The sequence below is a fragment of the Pteropus vampyrus genome, unplaced genomic scaffold (assembly GCF_000151845.1).
Source record: "Pteropus vampyrus isolate Shadow unplaced genomic scaffold, Pvam_2.0 Scaffold465, whole genome shotgun sequence".
NCBI lineage: Eukaryota > Metazoa > Chordata > Mammalia > Chiroptera > Pteropodidae > Pteropus > Pteropus vampyrus.
This window is the reverse complement of record NW_011889246.1, coordinates 1,083,992-1,103,783: the sequence shown is the minus strand read 5'-3', so window position 1 is coordinate 1,103,783 and position 19,792 is coordinate 1,083,992. Positions and strand designations below refer to the sequence as shown.

Sequence of the window (19,792 nt, the reverse complement as noted above, 5' to 3'; positions counted from 1 at the left end):
GAATTGTTTTTAGTCATTATGAAAAGTAATGCTGTGAACATTCATGTATAAGTCTTTTTATAGATATAGATTTTCATTTCTCCTTGGTAAATACCTAAGAGTGAAATTGGTGGATCAGATAAGTACATGTTTAACTTTGTAAGTATCTGCCAATCTATTTCCAAAGTGGTTTTATCATTTTATATACCACCAGCAATAGATAAGAGTCCCGTAGCTGTGCATCCTTGCAAACACTGATGTCAGTCCTTTTAATTTTAGCCTTCCAACTGGGTGTGAAATACTATCTTGTTGTGGTTTTAATTTGCATGTTTCTGATGACTAATAATGGTGAGCAACTTTTCATACTTATTGTACATTCTTACATCTTTCTTTGAAAAGCATCTCTTCAAGTCATTTACCCATTTACTTAATGTGGGTTTTTGTTGTTGTTTTATAATTAGGTGGTAAGAATACTTTGTAAATTGTAGATACAAGCCTTTTATCAGATATATGTATTGCAAATACATTCTCCCAGTCCGTGTAGCTTGCCCTTTCATTTTTTATTTGTACTCTATACTGGTGAATATAGAGACATTTTGTTCTTTAATAATTCCATTATAGATTTAAACTGTTATTTAAGTTTCCTTGTAGTCCTTCCTTATCTTTTTTATTTGTTATTTTGTTGTCTTTTGAACTCACTCTGTTATACTGTTTCAGCTTGTTGTCTTCTCATGGCTTTTTACTATTTTTTTTCATAGAACTTATATCTTCTTGCATCATAATGGGAATGCCAGTTTCCTAAATTGGTTTTGGTTTCTGTAGTAAACTGATTTCCAAGGTTTGTTCTTACTCCGAGTCCTTAGAACAATTTTTTCTTTTACCTTTATTCTGCTGTATTTTTTCCCATAGTGCTCATGGCTTTCCTCTCTGGTGTGTACCAAGGTCTATGAATTTTCTTTTGTTCTCTTCACTGTCCACATGTGTTCTGCCTGAAACCTCCTTTCTGTTCAACAGATGAGAAGTTACTGGTGCACACAGCTCCTTTATCCAGACTCTGATGTCTTGTTGGCAACTGTCTAGTGAAGTTCCGCTGGACTCAGGATCTTTTTCTACCTTCCCTCCTTGGTTCCCTGACATGCTGAATTGATTGAGTCCTTGAAACACTGCAATCTCAGGCAGGCACTGATACCTGCACTCATCCTGCCTCCATTTCTGCCTATAGAGGTTTAATTGTGATAACTACACTACCTCCCATGATACTGTGTGGCTCTCCCTACCCTGACCCACCTTACCAAGCCTCCATACTTTTTCATTTATAATTTGTTCCTGCAGTTCAGATGTAAAGGCCTGTATTTGGTAGTGTTTCTCAAACTTGAGCATTATTTTTCTTTTTAGAGGGATAAAAAATAATTTACAGTCCACGAAGTTTCCAAGCTTCCTTTGAGATTGTCATGCCCCTGAGCCCTGCGATAATCTTGTTGTCCACCACTTTTCTTCCATATGCTGGAAAGCTTTTGCTTACACATCATGCCGTGATATCATTTAGCCTGTACTTATCACAAGCATCATCCTTATGTTCTTTTCTCATTACCTCTCAATAATTAAAGCAGTGCTGTATATCCTCGTGCAATCATATACAGTAATGCATATGCAAACTCTGAAATTGTTTGGCAGTGCTCCGTTATATCTGGATAATCAGCCCACTGTCCAAATCCAGCTCACTGCCTGTTTTTGGAAATAAAGTTTTATTGGAACACAGCCCTTGTCTATGGCTGTTTTGATGCTGCAATGGCAGAATTGAACAGTTGAAACCAAGACTGTATGGCTCACGAAACCTAACAAGACCTTTTTTTTACTAACCAGACTTTTGCAGAAAAAGTCTTCTGACCCCTTTAATATCTGTCTGTCTGTTGTACTCTTATCTATTTAAAGATTATCATCAAAAATTAAAATAAGAATTAACTTAAAAATTTTCATGGATAATTTTCACACCTCCAGGAATATATCTATGGACTTTTTTTTTTTTTTTTTAGAATTAGCTATTTAGGACAGAGTTATAATAAAATACATGCTAATTGGGATTTGCTTATATTCGTACCACTTACACTGTATATGGTATTTCAGAGCAGACTTTACCAATTCGAACTGAAGGAGGCTTGACAAGGTGCAAGAATTCTATGCCTAATACTGCAGTTCACCCTTGCAGCCCACAGTTGGGTTTATCAGAGGACAACCAGGAAAGACAAACAAAGCTCTTTGCCTGATTCAAAATCACTGTTCTAAGGGAGGAATAATGCCTCTGAATGTCTCTGTACTCCTTAGAAAAAATGGCACGTAGATACAAGATGATATTACTTCCTTTCTAAGTCATGTTTTGTAGATTGGAGGATTGGTCTCATAGGACCTCCACTCTTGTGCACAGTGTCCTTTAAAACGATGAGCTATCCTTGAAAATATGAGCACCTCACCCTCAAGTCACAGTTTCCATCACAGTGCCACATCAACCTGATTAGCACATTTGCCAGGCACCAGCTGATTTCCTGAAAGAAGCAAAGCACCTGGGAGCAGCATAATGTAATGAGACAGATAACAGCAACAGAAATAACAGCAGCCCTTGGTCTGGGGAGTGAAATCAGAAGGCGGACCTCTGAGTCCTTGCTACATGAGGGAGATAATTCCTCCTGGCTGTTTTTAAAAAGAAGGCAAATGGTTTAGACTATAGCCTGATGACCATCATAAGAATTTTATTAGCTGAGAAGTCACTATCCTTTTTTCAGGAGGGCTAAGTCAAGGCCCTAGATTTAGATTGACTTGTTTGGCTCCTTCATTATTTAACTTCCTCAGCATAACGTCATCTGGACAGACAGAAATGTTAGTCTGTTTGTTATTGTCAGCCTGTATTCGCTGCCAGAATGTAGCTAAGCTATTAAGCACACAGACCCAGTGCCCAGTACAGTGCTTTGTATGAAATAGGTGCTTAATAGTTATTTGCTGAATAAATGTGTTCTGCGTAATCAAATAGAAGTAACATGTTCATGGGAGAAGCATTTAAAACCACTACTAATAGTGACAAAAATGATTTCAGGGGCCATTTTTTTTTTTTAGCTATGCTTCTGATTAGAGTTTAGATGTTTTCTCTAGGCTCAATAGATTTTTAAAAGAAAGAGATTGGTATAATACATTCTTATTTTCCCATTTCTTAATTTTTTGTTTAGTTTTATTTTTGCAGTCTAATTTAGTGTACAACAATATTCCACTTATATTTTTCATTAGAAGCCTCAAGTAAATGAACAGGACTAATTTAAGCTTTTTCTAAATGTACGAGAAAAAGCATATGAACAAGTATAAGGTGTTAAAAACTGTATGTGCCCTCACATAGGATCTGATTTCATTTTTCTATGTAAGAGTAAGAGACTGTAGACATTACTTCATCCTGGGCAAAATGCTACTTTCTGGCCTGCCCAATAGACCAGCTCTCTGACAGTCTCTTTCGACTTTGTGTGGGAAATTCTAGGGAAAAGCCAAGATTTCAGGGTCCAGACCCTCCTGTGTGCAATTGAAAGCCAACTTTTCTTCCCTCTTGATGGCTCAAAATGAGCAATACTATTTAGACTGCTCCCACAGTACGCAACCAGGAATTACGTATAAGGAAATAGTAAATTAAAGACATTTAGGAATGGTTATGATTAAGTGTTTTTACCACAGAGAATGCAAAGTAGAGAAAGCTCCTTGTTTCTAGAACTGAGGAAACTTTATTCTGGGCTAGAGCACATGTGTTTCAAGGGGTAGGAGTACAGAGTGAACGCATTTCTCTTCAGAAAGCTACTGGTGATTGAGGACTGTGTTCTGCTCTGTTACATCTCTCATAAAGGCTACATAATGCTTTGCACTTTCTAAATTTTTGTCAGTTCATTCTTTTGTTTGTGATTTGCTTTTGACTAGTTCTTGCTTGCCTTCCTGGTTCTGTACTTACCATATTTGGCATACGGGGAAGTCATCATGATTTCTTTTGGACAGTGATAATTCTGGCAGGCATGTCTATACCAATTCTTGTTGTTGTGGGGTTTTGTCTTAGGCTTGACATTCATGAATTTTTTTCATGTGGATAAAGTACTAACGTACCTGTGACCATCTGAAGCAGTATGATTTGGTGTCCAGTTTGCTGATCCATTTTGTACTTAAGTTTAAGGGGAACTAGATTGTCTGTGTCATAGGTCAGAATGGCGGCGGAAGAACAAGCATGGTGGTGGTGCGATGTATTATTATTCCTTTAGGTGTTCAGCAGCCTCTAGGGAAAACCTCAAAACCTAAGGAGGCGCTTGTGTCCTCAGTTCAGTAGGTGGCGCTCTTTTACCTGGTTTACAAAAACGATCTTGAAGGTCATTTTCTCTTGAGTCTCCTGTGCCAGCTTAGGCAGTACCATGTTGCAGAGAAGGAAACTCAAAGCCTTGCCGGATGGCATCAGTGCTTGAGAAGCGGTGGCATGACCTGGCACACGGCCCTTGTTAGGCAGTGCTGGTGCATACCAGCCCAGGGCGTTCTTACTGTCTTCTTTGTTATAGTGCCAGTTCCCGCCCTTGAGCAACAATGGAGAAGAACTAACGAAAGACAGTCACGCCATAGGTATTCAAGAGGGTGACACTAGCTCATAAAACCAGAATGTGTAGGTTTGGCATCTAAAAAGTGGTGAAAGAAAAAGAGCTGAAGTTTGCTGAAAGACCCAAGCACTGGAGAAGGAAACCAAGAAAGGAAGAGCAACCAAAACTGGAAGCAAAGATTTTCCTCCTTTTTATGTATCTATTAGATGTATTATAATGAATATACAAAACATGCATAATATATACATCATATGTAGTATCTCTATGCACTTATAAATACACGTATTCTTATATATACATATTGCTAAGCATCTTTAATTTGTGATACAGAGATGTTCCAAAATAATGAAATGGCTTGATGTATGGATTAGTTTGGGCAGGAAGTTCCGAAACTAAGAATAGCGGCTATTCTTGAGGTGGGAAAGTAGCAGGGGCTATAGTAGAACTGAGTAGAGAAATTTAGTAAGTAAATAAAAGCATCTATTAAATTGGTGTTTCTGAATGCTTCATGCTATTTGTCTAACCTACAGTGGAAAAGTTTAAAAGATAAAGTAGATGCTTTTAATAGGAAGAGTCAAAATGCATGTTTTAATTTTCACGGAAAATAATAACTCTTTAAATACAAGAAATGCTGCGAGATGCTTAACTTTGAGAAGATAAGTCATCTGCTTGGACCTCCGTGGAGCAGTGTGGTGTGGCTGTGTCTTTGGTGTGTGCTGAATGAGTTTATCCAAGACTGCCCTATGAATAGGACAATGACTTTACATAAATTTTGTATTTAATTTACTATTGGGCATGATTGATGTGTAAGAGTGACTACAGTATCTTGATATTGTTCTGATAATTTTTTTTCTTTTTATAAAAATGATTCTCTCAAATAATTAGCAAAGTTTTTCACAAGTTTACATATAAAAATTCCCTCCCTCTATGAACTGACGGCTCGATCATGATCTTCCTTTTTTCCTCTTCACTCTTCCTCCCTTAGAAGGTAAGATCTTCAAAATGATACATAGGACAGTTTTTTAGAGTAGTAAGTGAAGAAAATAATTATGGTAATGGTTTTAAGACTCTAGTTATAAATATTTTCAAAACTAAATTTGAGACTGCCTCCTAGGATTTGAAAAGTGACTCATTTCAAATATTTATTATACCTATAAAAATCACAATCTTTAAGGGAAATTTCAATCCTGTTTCAGAGGTGAAAATGTCTGTTTGGATCTTATAGCAGCTGCTAGTGTATATCTGATATATTTGTCTTACTAGTGAGATAATTGAAATCTAAGAATTTTGCTCCTAAATAAGTTTCAGTTTGAGAAGGTGGCGTAGAGGTGTCTGGGAACTTTCTGAGTAGGTCCAAATGGGAGGTGAGCTGAGTGGTGTTCACGCCTGCGCCGTTAGGGAGTACCACTTCCTCTGGGCCTCTTCCTATTACCCCCTACTCCCTGTTCATCTTGCTAATGGATCCAGGCCTGGCCCTGAAATCATCCCGTGGTGTGATGGGCTTCTGGCCTCTGCAGAGGAAAAACTCTAGGTTAATTTAAGTATGGCATGTTCTTTGTTTTGCAGCTGGTGTAGTGAGGGAGTCTAGCGCAAGTGGATTGAATCAAAAAGGAAAACGAAGACATTCACCGTCTATTGCACTGAGGATGGCTCATTTAAAGTAAACACCATTTAAATAGTCTCCAAATGGCCCATTCTATATGAAGTCATGCAGGATGCCCCCTTTTGGGCTGTCATTCTCCTTTAAATGGATCGCTTTGTGTGCACTGCGTTTTAATGCCATTCAACCTTAAACCCCATATGTGGGCCTCATCAGGCCACAGGCTTCAGTGCACATGTGGCAGCCATACCTTCAACATTCTTCATCTCTGCTTCCAGAAAGTCAGCCCAAACAGGGGAGGTAGCTGTAAGGACAACAACAGTTAATAGTTCTTCAATACCTACTATGTGCCAGTTACTATGCTTAATGATTTCTATATATGTTATCTAACTTCATTCTCACATAATCCTATGAGGTAGTTACTATGATAATTCTCTTGTTATCAATGAGAAAACTGATGCATCAAGAGATGAGGTAATGTGTCCAACCTGGTGAGTGTGGAGGAGGGACTTGAACCCCAGCATTCAGATTCCAGAAATGGAACTGAATCAACGGACATATTTAAAAGAAATATGTTCTCATCAAGTCTTTTTGCAAGGTAGGCTTATCCCAAACAACAAGTAATCCAGAAATTATTTCTCTTGCCTTTGGAATGTATACTCTGCATTCTGGGTCAGTATTTCCACCTTGTTATTTGCCTTTTTTGCAGTCTCCTTTGAAAATGAGATCAGGTACTCCCTCAGCAGCTAGCTCCCTGTGGCAGTTGGCAGTCTTCATGCAAGATCGGACTCGGTGGAATAATCTATGAACAGACAACTTAAAAGAGACTTTTCTACCATATGAGGATACTAGACATGCCCTGGTAGTAATGAACTAGTAAAAGCCTCCCCAAAGCACTGGAAACATTCAGTTGTAGCAGTGGCTCCAGCATCCTCGCTAGGTTGAGCAAGAAGCCCAGGGCCAGACACCTTTGAGAAGCTTCTGCAAAGAGTCTAACCAGGGTCTTTGGGAAGTGGGTTCCTGGCTGGTTCTTATTTGGCCCACCCCATTGATCTGATCCTATTTGACTGTCATGTGGTATCCTAAAAGGCTTTTTTGCTTTAAAAGCTTGAAGTATGAAGCAGTTTATTCCAAATGAGTTCTACTAAGTAGAGGAACTTTAGGAATCTAAAATAATTAAAAATCTTGAGGGCCGTATAGGAGAAACATCATCTTGAACATTTAAACTATGGGTTTGGGTAATGTTTTCAATACATTTCCCAAAAACTCCTGTTACCCCTTCCCCATTATTTAACTTCAGAGAAGACTATGAGGGAACAATAACAGTTTTTAAATACTTTTGCTGGATTTGACTCTGGTTCTGTTATCACTTTTACTGTCTCACTCCCAAACCTCAGATCATTTAAGGTTTCTGACTTTAAAAATATTGCTAATCTCATTCCTCTTCCTTGCCATATCCCTTCATAGCCTCCACTGCCCTCCCCACATCACCTTGAGTGTACAGACATTCTGATAAAGATGCTGGGACATGATGTAATTGGGCACTCTGGATTCTCCAGAACCTTGTATAGGCATCTAACAGATACCTCTTATTCCATTAGCAGTATTCTCGCTTGAAAGCAGTTTCAGTTCCTGCTGTTTCCATAAACCTCACCTTGTCCATGTGCTAGATAGATGGTATAAGAACCAGAGAGCACAAAATTTCTTTGAGCACAAAAATCAGCTCAAAAATTCAATACAGAATGTAGGGAGAAAGCTTATTGTGCATAGTGTTTCATTCTTTTTTCCCCCAGGTTTATTGAGGTATAAATTGACATATAACATTGTATAAGTTTAAGGTGTGCAATGTGATAATTTGATATATGTATGTATTGTGAAATGGTTGTCACAATAAGGTTGGTTAACACATCTATCACCTTACATAATTACATTTTTTTTGCGTGTGGTGAGAGCTTTGAAGATGTACCCCTTTAACAACCTTCAAATTTACAATTCACTATTGTTAACAGTTATAGTCACCTTGGTGTGTATTACATCCCCAGAACTTATTAATCTTATAATTAGAAGTTTCTATCCTTTGAACACCTTCACTCATTTCTCCTCAACTTCCTCCCAAACTCTTACCCCTGTCAGCCACCAGTCTTCTCTGTTTCTATGAGTTTGGTTTTTTTTAGATTCTTCATATAAATGAGGTCATACAGTATTGGTCTTTTCTGTCTTATTTCATTTAGCACAATGCGCTCAAGTTCTGTCCATGTTGGTACAAAAGGCAGGATTTCCTTTTTTATGGCTGAATAATATTCCATTATACGTGTGTGCATATATATATATATATATATATATATATATATATATATATATCACATTGTCTGTATTCATTCATTAGTCAGCAGACACTTAGGTTGTTTGCATGTCTTGGTCATTGAAAATAATGCTGTTATGAACATGAAAGTGCAGATATTTCTTTGAGTTAGTGATTTAATTTCCTTTGGATAAATACCTAGAAGTAGAATTGCTGGATCATATGGTAGTTCCATTTTTAATATTTTGAGGAACTTGCATAAAGTTTTCCATAGTGGTTGCTTCAATGGTGTATGAGGGTTCCCTTTTCTCCATATCCTTGCCAACACTTGTTATCGCTTGTCTTTTTTGATGATAGCCATTTTAACAGGTATGAGGTGATGTCTCCTTGTCCTTTTATTTTGCATTTTTTGATATTGATGTTGAGTATTTTTTATATATTTGTTGGCTGTTTGTGAAATCATCTTTGGAGAAATGTCTGTCCAAGGCATTTGCCCATTTTTAAATTGGGTTATTTGACTTTTTATTGTTGAGTTTATAGGAATTCTTTGTATATCCTGGATATTAACCCCTTATCACATCTATGATTTGCAAATATTTTCTCCTATTCCATAGATTGCCTTTTCATTTTGCTGATGGTTTCTTTTGTTGTGCAGAAGCTTTAACAAGATGTAGTTACACTTATTAATTTTTGCTTTTGTTGCTTGTGCTTTTGGTGTCATATTAAAAAAATTATTGCCAGTGTTTTACTCTTAAAAGGGTTTCCTAGTAGGATAGTACCTACTCCTTATCTCCAAATTACCTCTTCCTTCTGAGTTATATTTTATCATTTTAATGGTATCTCAGAACCAAAAATGTTAGTCTTTTTCTGTTAAGATTACTTTTTAAGTAATTGATTTATTTTACTTGTATATTAAAAATGCACATATTTTAAAGAGTCAAATAGTTCTATTGGGTTTATTATACTTCCCAGAATAACAGTTCTCAGTACCTCCACTCTGTTTCTTCTGTTTCAGAAGTAGTCACTTTCACCTGGGTTAGCTGATTTTTTGATTTTTATGACCGTGTCATTCAGTTGGATGCTTGATTGTTCAGGGCTGGTTTTCTCATTATGGCAGGTAAGGATTTAGTTCTCTTCCACACCCAAGCCCCAAGCCATCACACACATGCTCCCTTCTCCAAATCTCACCTTCCCAATATAATTAATATAACTTTTAATATCCTTCATTTATATGACTATATCTATGTTTGTTATTAAGAGCTGAGCCTTGTAGTAAAGTTTAGATTTCATCATTATTTCTGTACAACATGTAGTTCTTCATGAAGTTAATAATTGTCTTATTGTTTGTTTTCCTATTTGCTTGGTTTTCTGTGTATTTACCAACCCCAGACTCTTTGAAAGTTGTTTAAACTTTTCAGGATGCTCAGATTTATTGGATTTTCTCTTAATTTCTTCTTCCTGAAGCAGTCTGTTCCTAGGCCCTGTAATCTGCTTCAGTGGGCACAGGTTACCCTTTCTCCTGTGCACACAGCCGGCCTCCTGGGACAGCCCTTCTCTTTCAGTCTGATGGATTGCCAGTCTCCATCAGGTACCCTCTGTTTCTTTCTTCTATTGGCTTGTCTGTCTTCCTCTTTCTTGGTTTACATCTCTTTTTGGAGCATACTTTGCATATTCTAGTAGCTTCCAGAGAATAAGATGCATAAGAGATTATTTATTTGTTTGAAACTCTGCTTCTCTGAAAATATCTTTATAATTTTTTTTTTTTTTTCTATTTCACTTGTAGAATCTTGTCTTTGTCCCCAGGGTTCTAAATTTCATAGCGATGTATCTTGATGTGGGTCAGTTTGTATCCAGTGTCCTGGGTATTACGTGTCCTTTCAATCTGGACGCTCATGGCCCCTTAAATTTTGGGAAGTGTTCTCAAATATTTTAGCTGATGCTTTTCTCCCTTCTATCTTCTCTGTTATCTTTTTCTGGAGCTTCTATTTCTTGGATATTAGACTTTCTGAAGTGGTTTCTAGTTTTTTCTTATCTTTTTAAAATTTTTTCTTCACTTTCTAGATTTCCTCAGCTTATATTCTGTCTTATTTCATTTATTAAGTTTTTTTTTTCGTCTATCATGTTTTTAACTCTCTTTACCTTAGAATGTTCCTTTTTTTATATCATACTGTTCTTGTCTCAATACTGCAATAAATTCTCTTAACTCTTATTGGGCATGTGTTTGGTGTCTTTTGAAGTTTTCTTTTCTTTGCATGGCCGCTATCTTCCAAGGTACTTGTTTCTATTTGTTTGGGTCTCAGTTTTACATCAGGGGCTTTCTAAAAATGCCTGGAGGTCCTCGATTTGTCTGCACACATTTAGGAGTAGGGAACCAAAATGCTGATTGGAAGCTCTGATGTATGCATAGGGCTTGTCAACTGTGAGCTTCATTGTAGACAGATCATAGGAAACTTCCAATGTCACTATCCTTAGTTGTCTTCTCTTGGGCTGGTCAGCTCTTTTTATTCTCCTGCCTGGAGGGTAAAAGCATAGTTGCTAGCTTTCTGGGAACCAGATAAGGGAAGAGGTTGGTGCTCTCAGCATCTGATATGTATATATTCATCTAATCCCATTTATTTGCCTTCAGCTGTACCCCCGCTATTTGCACTCCAGTCTAGAAGCCCTCTCTTTTACTCTCTATAGAAAAATAAACCTCCAGTTACTTCCTAGGTGTGTAGGGGGTTGGGAAAACAGCTCGGGTGTGTGGAGTAGGGGAGGCCATCTAGGAATCTAAGCCCTTCTTAGATAGTTGTTCAGCCAGGCCTGCTTAGTTTATACTTCTTCCACCCCCAGCCTTTTGGACCTTCTAGGGAATAAAATGAAGTGAATCTTTTTCCCCACTGCTAACTTAGGATTCAGGTCTGCTGTGTCATTTGCCACTCTTCCATCTGCATTTTAACTTCCTATATTTTGCAGCTAGTATCTCCTATTTTATTCTCCCTGTTCTTGTTGGTTTATGGCTTAAAAAAAAATCATTTTGCTGTCCTTTACTTGGGTTTTGGGAAAAAACAAAGGTAGTCCCATGCATTCAATCTTTTATTTTTACCTGAAAGCCTCACCATTGCTGTTTATTTACTGGACCCCCAAGGGTCTAAAGTTTTTAAAAGAAAAATTCAATGGCCCCTGGTAAACACTCTAAAATATACTTCAGAGAAAGAATGGCCAGACCATAGTCCTTTGATTATAAAAATTTGGTCATTTGAGATATCTCTTTTAAGCCAAGGTGTTCAAAAGATTTAGTTCCTCACACACAACGTTGTTCCTCTTCTTCCATCTCCACCCTCCCCACAGTTTGACCAGTTCCCATTGTGTCATCCAGTTCAAGTTGAAGTTCTTTATGGAGCACCACAGGGAGGCATCAGTTTGGAGAGAATGAGATAGCTATGAGAAGGTAGAAAAATGAGAGAGGTAGGCGCAGTACCTCATGACCTGTCAGATCCATGTCATGCTTTTATCAAGACCATTGTGACTGTCTTTAGCCTCTTCTTACTGGCTTGGGATCAGAGCAGTTATTCTTCAGAAAGCTGTGGTTTTCCTTCAAGCCCCATAGAAGCTACACATATCACTGGATTGGCTCCAGCATCACTGAATTTCATTGTCTCTTTAAAGAGGAACATGCCTTTAGCTCTCTCAGTCAGCAATGGAAACAGTGATCTCCAAAGTGGCCACTCTGATTCTAGAAGCAAGATGAAACTTACAAGCAAGTTTGAGAGAACAGCTGCCTCCATGCTGGGTTTCCAGCTGTTTTGAGCATGCCCTTCTATATTCGTCCTTCAAGTTTTCCTCTAATGACTTCCAAACAATATCATAGCATACTTTTTCAAACTTGATATCATATTTATTTTTTCCTTAAGTTTAAGTCTATGTTTCCTATTAAAAATTTTGTTTTTCATCAGAGGAATTCTGCACTATATTTCTTTGGATCTAAGTTGGTAGAGTTTCAGAGGGTAATAAATAATGACCCCTCTACCTCCTTTAGCTCAGAATTAGTTGAGAAACAAAGAAGTCAAGCACATGGAGACCAAAATATAACCTTTATTATTGATTGTTACTGGTAAAGCACTTAGAAAAATGTCACGTTAGGTCTGCTGGCCACTATTAGTGTGTTAATATTTTGACCCAGAATATGACATCTTATCCTCTCACTGACCAAATTGGACAGTTACAGGCCACTCCATGAACGTTTAACCCTCTAAAACTTAAGAATAACTCCTGCAAAGGAACGAGTAAGGGGCTAAAAGAGAGGCTAGAGTTGTTACTCTAATGGAACATGAGGAACGTGAGGAGTGGAGAACTGCAATATGAGGTGATAGCAATTCCCCTGAAGACACACCATCGATTTATAGCAAATGCTCAGAAAAAAAAAAAAAAATACTATATTAAATCAGGTTATATGACACATTCAGATTTCAGAAACATTAAAATAATTTTCCCATCTTACAAGTAAAGTAGTATAGTGTTGTGAGTTATCAATCAAATGTTTCTTTGGTAAAAACCTTCTTTATGATTTGGAATAAGCGGCAGACACACCCTTGGCTGGGGTGGGGAGCCCCAGCTGTAATTCCAGTCTTGTTACAAACTAGCTGGGGGTCCTTGGCTCCGTTGAACCTTTCCAGGCCTGTTTTTCATCTGTTCAATGAGGAATGAAGGACCAGCCGAATATAGTAACAGATAAAAAGGATGAGATAGATAAGACCTGAACTTACACAGCTAATTAGTTTCAGAGTTGGGACTAAAACCCAGATATCTCCCTCCCCAAGTCTCATTGTATTCTACTATATCTGTTTTAGATGGACTTAAATTTAGATAAAATAGTTTAGTAGAATAGAAGTGATCATTTGTTCATTCATTCATTCAACAGAGAATTTTTTTTTTTTTTTTAATGTCAAGTACTGTTCTAGGCAATAAGGATGGATAAGATATGTTTTTGTCCCTATAGCAGCATACATCCTATGCCTTTATATGTTTGTAGCTATGAGTGACTACCTCAGCCACCACCATTTATAGCCTCACATGAAGGGCTTCAAACTGATCCCTGGAAGAGATCCAAACCTCCTGGGCTGCTCTGAAACTATCATCCCTCTTACACTTTCCCTGAGACCTGAAATAATATCCCTTCAGTTGGCATGACCCACCTTCAAGAATTGGCTCATACCATCTTAGCACACAAGTCCTTCAAGGGCCTAAAGAGAAAAAAATACAGAGTAGTATCCAGAACCATATATTGACCTCATTATGGTTTTTCTCTTTCTGGTCATAGGGTACTCAAGCTGGCATTACTACGTAACCATGCCAATGCCAGCCTCCACCCTCACAATTGCAGTGGGATCCTGGACAGAAATGAAGCCAGAGACCTACTCATCAAATGATCTGGCAGCGGAGAGAAGATCCTTCTCACCTTCAGAGGCTGACTTCAGGTTTGTGTTTGGGAACTTGTTGAAAAACAAACACTTGAATGAGAAGAATGATGCATTTATTCCAAGTACTGGGAATGTGAGTCATCCCTGCTGAGAAACTAAACCAAAATATGATTAATCAAAGCAGGAAAAACCCCACTGGGAGGGAAAGAGAGTTGAAAGGCAGAAATGTGGGCATATTGTTTATGCAGAAAGGACGAGAAAAGAAAATAAGTGTATATGAAATCCTGTGTGAAGTCAGGTGAAATATTTTCGTGTGTTTGGTTAAGTCAACAGAATCTTCAGATTCAATACTTTCCTTCTTTCTACATCTTTTAACTTTGGTTTTCAGTGCTTATTTGGTCAGAAACAACTTAATAAAAAGAAGTCGCTTGTCTGATGAATGCTGTTTTGGTTCCAGTGACCACTGAGTGCACCGAGGAAGGGGCAGTCTTCCCTCGGTGGGGAGAGCCAGCTTCCTTAGGACCACAGGACACAAGGATGCTGTCACAAGGCCGTTGGGTTATGAGAATCTTGCTGGATGAGGACTCTGTTAACTTTAGTAGCAGTTCCTTCTTTTTCAGAGTGTATCAGAGAAAAATCAGTTTAAAGTTTTGGAAAATTAGTATAGGCATAGGATATTCACTTGCAACCTTCCCAGATGTTCATCTATTTCGAGCTTGAGAGCCCAATGGGGAAAAGGGAAATGCGTTGTAAGAGGTGCAGGAATGTGCTAATCATGCAGCATGGCATCATGCTACATTCCTAGGACTTTGACACTCAGCTCATTTTCATCATTTTTCCTATTTACAGGTAGTCACTAAGTGAGTACCTTATGCTGGAGAATGCCCAGGGTCATGGGACAGATGGTTAGTTCATCCTTGAAAACCTGGAAATTCCTTTTGTGCTGCTTTTACTTTGCCATGTTGCTTTTGCACTTTCTGCAGTGACTGTAGTGGTTGGTGTTAGGAAATAAAGGCATTGAGCCCTTTCTCATGACAGGCAGGTCTTATTGCCTGCATTTTGCTTTTTGAAGGAAGAGGTAATTTCTACTTCCTGATCAGTAACTTGCCTATTTTGGACTATCCTCTCTGAGCTGTATAGAGGATCCTAGATTGCTTATTGGATTTTACTTATGCACTCTCAAGAGAAGAGACTTGTGGACAGAAATGACATATGTTACTTTCATGTGGGAATATTTAATTGCTTGTGAGACCCTCTAGTGCTCTTTTCCCTGCCACTGAGATCACACGGCAGGCCTCATTTTGCAATTCTAGGCAGCCCAAATTTCTGAGGAGGGAGGACAAGTGCCCTAAAGAGTCACTCGGATCCACAGCAGATTTGATATGAGCAAGAAATAAACTTTTTTTGTGTTAAGCCACTGAAATACTGGAAATGTTTGTTATTGCAGCATATCCTATCCTATTCTGAATTAATACAGAATCCACTGGATGTTTGAAGTCAGGGAAGGTCTTGATCTAAATGTCATGTTGGTTAGTCATGAGAATAAGACTGTAAGATAGGTAGGTTTTATTATCTCCCTTATATATATAAAATAAAGATACTGAGACTTCAGACGGGAACATGTTTGTATATGTTCATCTCCCTACTGAGTCACAGTACCTGGATTTACGTCTGGCCTCAACCCCCTAGAGAAGTGATTCAGAATCTTACCTGGGGACTTTTAAAAAACTGTGTATAACATCCGCACCTCACCCTAAGTCTGATCCACCTTCCCACCTGGAGAGTCAGCACCATGATCGGAATGTGTTGCATTGGAGCAGAAAACAGAAGTTGAAAGCGCTGTCTTTGAGCCGGTAGTTGCTATCCCTATTGGGTGGGTGTGTGTCTTGCAACAAAGCCACACTGTCCTTCTCTGTAAAGACTTTGCTCGGGCCCGGTTCTCAAATTCTTCATGGTGAAGAAGCACTCTGCTCTTCACCTGCAGCCTCAGGACTGATTGACTATTAGAAGAGGTATGCAATTCAAAACTGTGTGCCTTAGTAAGGCTAGGAGAAGGCAAAGAAAGAAATTTGTTATTTTATCCTTCTAGCCATATTCCCAGAGATCTGAGGTGGGAGGGGGGACAGCAGTCATTTCCTATGCACTCTCTGTGCTGCCCAGAAGCAACTGAAATGGCTTTTCACTTTCCTTTCAACCACAGTTGAGAAGGGAGGAGGACATGGGCAAATGAAGTAAGGGTTCCAGGAAGATGTGATATCCGAAATCCCTGCTAGAGTTTAGGGGAAAGGGTAAATATGACTCCTTTCTTGTCCTCCTGAGTTCAGAACCAACTGAAAAACAAACGGAAGGAGAACAATGAAACTTTAATTACTGACAGAAGCTGGACTGAGGGAACGCTTAGGTGTACAGTATTAATGGACTTTCTAATATTCCATTTCCAAATCAGACATACTTCCCCACCCAGTTACCCACCCAGCTGGACCACTGCTAGCCTCCGCAGTATGGATGTACACAGCCTGCATCACAGCCAAAAAGTACCCCCTCTGTGGGCAAGCAGATCCAAAAAGAGAAAGTCCAGAGTCGCCCAGCCAATCATCAGCTGGAAAGAGAGGCCTGGGGAATGGACTCCCTCCCATATTCTCCTCCATGTCTGACATGCTATGACTAAGTTTTCCCTTCATTTATCACTGTGCTTGTCTATCAGAAATGTACTGCTGATAAAATAATAGCTTACATTTGTTTATTCCTTCCCTGGCTACGTGCTTCATGTGTGCTGTCTTTAGTCATCAGAGGGTGGCTTCGTGCTTTTATCCGTTAAATCTCTGGCTCCATGCTAAGTTTGCCAACAACGATGCTCTAAAGTGCCAACTGAAGTGGTGTTTTTCGTTATGTTCACATCTGGTCCCCTGGCCTTCCCCAACCCCCCTGTTGACTTCAAACCTTCCTAAGACTACTAGTTCAATTCACATAAATGTACCTTTTACAGGGGCCTTATATACCACAGGCTTTCATTTGCTTAAAGTATTCATCTGGGTCCCAGAAATTTGGCCAAAGTATTGGTCACTGAACTTTTGATCACTGTTCATATGGGCTAAATTGTAGGAAGAACAGCCCCTCTTCCAGCTCCAGTTCCGCATACCCTTCAGCCCACTCTGGGCGAGCATTTCAGTAAATATATTAGTTATAAGACACTTAGATAAACTGTTGAAAGTTTATTAATTTCATTTGGCTATAGTATAACCTTCTTCAGCCACAGTGGAATCTTTGTATTATGTTTAACCTCTCGAGGCCTTTACTAAAGCATTGTCTTCACTTTGGGGCCATACAGTTTAAGCAGGACACTTGGATAAAGTCCAGAAGAACTCAGCAAAAATTATTAAAAACATGGAAAATAGGCACCATGAAGCATGGGGAAACATGGGAAAGGCAGTGAGGTTGTTAATCCCAAAGAAAGGTAGACTTGGTGGGGAAAGAAGTCATCTTTATAGCTGTAAAGTCGATGAAAAGTTGCCTCATGGACCTTGGAAGATGAGGCACTGTTTCTATCTCTTTGGAAGTCTAGAAAAGAAGGAATGGTAGATATATATCATAGGAGAAAATGCCGATTTCCAATACGCCTCTCACCGAGAGAGGAGCCTTTCCATATCTTCTTGGCTTGGTTTGATTTCTCCAGCCCTTGCTCTCCCAGGGTATTCGGCTTTCTGTCTCATAATACACATATTTCATGTTGCTCTGTAATGTACTGAATGCCCTAAGGAAACACATCTAGCTTTAAGACACTACTCCGTCATCATATGTATTGACATCATTGTCAGCAATGCATTGGGGGCTGGTGGTAGCAGTTTGAACACTTGTGATTTTTAGCAAACATCTACTCTGCTTCCTAAAATATGTTAAAAAATTGTATAAACATTTTACATGTCATTGAATTTATCAGACTTAAATTTTTCTTTTCTCTCAACAAAACTGTAAACTCCTAAAGGTAAAGTCAGAGTTTATTCATATGTATGTACACAGCAGCACCCTGTGGGGTGCCTCAAATAGAACAAGAATGCGGGATATATTTACTGAATTGTCATATTGAACCAAGGAAGGGGTTGTGAAGTAAGGATATGTGTTCCCAAGGGAGAGACTTACCAATGATTTCTTTCAAACCTATGACAGGGAAACATTTGTGTCAGTTGGTTTCAGTACAGCCCTGTCTTTTTTTTTTTTTTTTTTTAAATAACCTGATAGTAACTTCCTGATATACCCCTTTTTTTTTTTTTTTTTTTAAATAACCTGATAGTAACTTCCTGATATACCCCTATCAGGCCTTTTTCCTTTTTGTTGGTTGTATACTATTTTTACCCTAGCTTTATTAAAATATAATAGATAAGTAGTTGCTCATATTTATATTGTACAATTCAATGAATTTTTTTTTCAATTTATAGTTAGTATACAATATTAGTTTCAGTTGCACAGCATAGAGATTAGAGTTCGAATGATCACCCCACTAAATCTAGTGCTCTTATTTACCCCTTACATATTTATTATAACATTATTGACTATTTTCCTTATGCTACACTTTATATCTCCATGACTATTTTATAACTATCCATTTGTACCTCTTAACCCCTTTGCCTTTTTTTTTGCTGTCCCCCAACCCCCCTTTCATCTAGTAGCCCTCAAAATATTCTCTGTATCTATGAATTTACTTCTGCTTTTGTTGCTGTTGTTTATTTTGTTCTTTAGGTTCCACATATATGTGAAATCACATGATATTTGTCTTTCTCTATCCAACCCATTTCATTCAGCGCAATACCCTCTAGGTCCATCAAGGCAGTATCTTTTTCCATCCTTTTCCTTTTAGTCTGTGTGTATCTTTCAATCTGAAGTGAGTCTCTTGTAGGCAGCACACACAGAGGTCTTGTTTTCTTATCTATTCAGCCACTCTATCCTTTTGTTGGAGCACTTTGTTCTTTTCCATTTGAAGTACTCATTGATAGATATGTAGTTATTACCATTTTTTATTCATGATTTTGATACACGTTTTTTCTCCTTGCAACATTTCCTGTCATAGCAGCTCTGTGGTGGTGAATTCCTTTAGCTTATTTTTGTCTGGGAAGCTCTTTATCTGTCCTTCGACTCTAAATGATAGCTTTGCTGGATACAGTATTCTTGGTTGTAGATCCTGGGTTTTCATCACGTTGAATATTTTGTGCCAGGCCCTTCTATCCTGCAAAGTTTCTTTTGAGAAATCAGCTGCCAGTCTTCTGGGTGCTCCCTTGGAAGTAACTAACTGATTTAATCTTGCTGCTTTTAGAATTCTCCCTTTGTCTTTAACTGTTGGCATTTTAATTCTGATGTGTCTTGGTGTGGGCCTCTTTGAGTTCCTTTCTTTCTTTGAAGAAATAATGATGGAAAACTTCCCTCACTAGGTTAGGGAAGTTTTCCATCATTATTTCTTCAAATAGCTTTTCCGCTTCTTGTTCTCCCTCTCCTCCTTCAGGTACCCTTATTACATGAATGTTTTTATACTTAATTTTGTCCCATAGGCTCCTTAAGTTATTATTATATTCTTGGCTTCTTTTTTCTTGCCATTCCGATTAGATGTCCTTGGCTTCTCCATCCTCTATATTGGTGGTTCTATCCTATTTTTTATCTACTCTGTTTATTCCATCTAATATACTCTTCATCTCAGATAATGTGTTCTTCATTTATGACTGGTTCCCTTTTATAGTTTCCATTTCCATTTATATATATATTTTTATCTCTTTGTTAAAGTTCTCACTGAGTTCATCTACATTCTCCTAAGTTCATTGAGCATCTTTATAATGAGTGTTTTGAACTCTACATCTGTTAGATTACTTGACTCCATTATTCTTGGATCTCTATTCTGTTCTCTCATATGGTTTTTGCTTCTTTGTCTTCC

The 19,792-nt window shown here is 38.2% G+C and overlaps 1 protein-coding gene across 23 annotated transcripts in view; it reads left to right on the top strand.

Annotated features, from left to right (window-relative positions):
• Window positions 1-19,792, top strand: part of CUNH9orf3 (chromosome unknown C9orf3 homolog) — a 339,317-nt gene that overhangs the window by 52,841 nt on the left and 266,684 nt on the right. For 22 of the 23 annotated variants that reach the window (XR_002777583.1, XR_002777584.1, XR_002777587.1 and 19 more), the window contains exon 4: window positions 13,779-13,935. The exons of the other annotated variant lie outside the window; for it this stretch is intronic. Coding sequence is in view for 9 of the 22 variants with exons in the window: in XM_011382213.2 (XP_011380515.1) it covers window positions 13,779-13,935 (157 nt within the window). In the remaining 13 variants the exon portion in view is untranslated. The remainder of the gene's footprint in view (window positions 1-13,778; window positions 13,936-19,792) is intronic. 23 annotated transcript variants of the gene reach the window in all.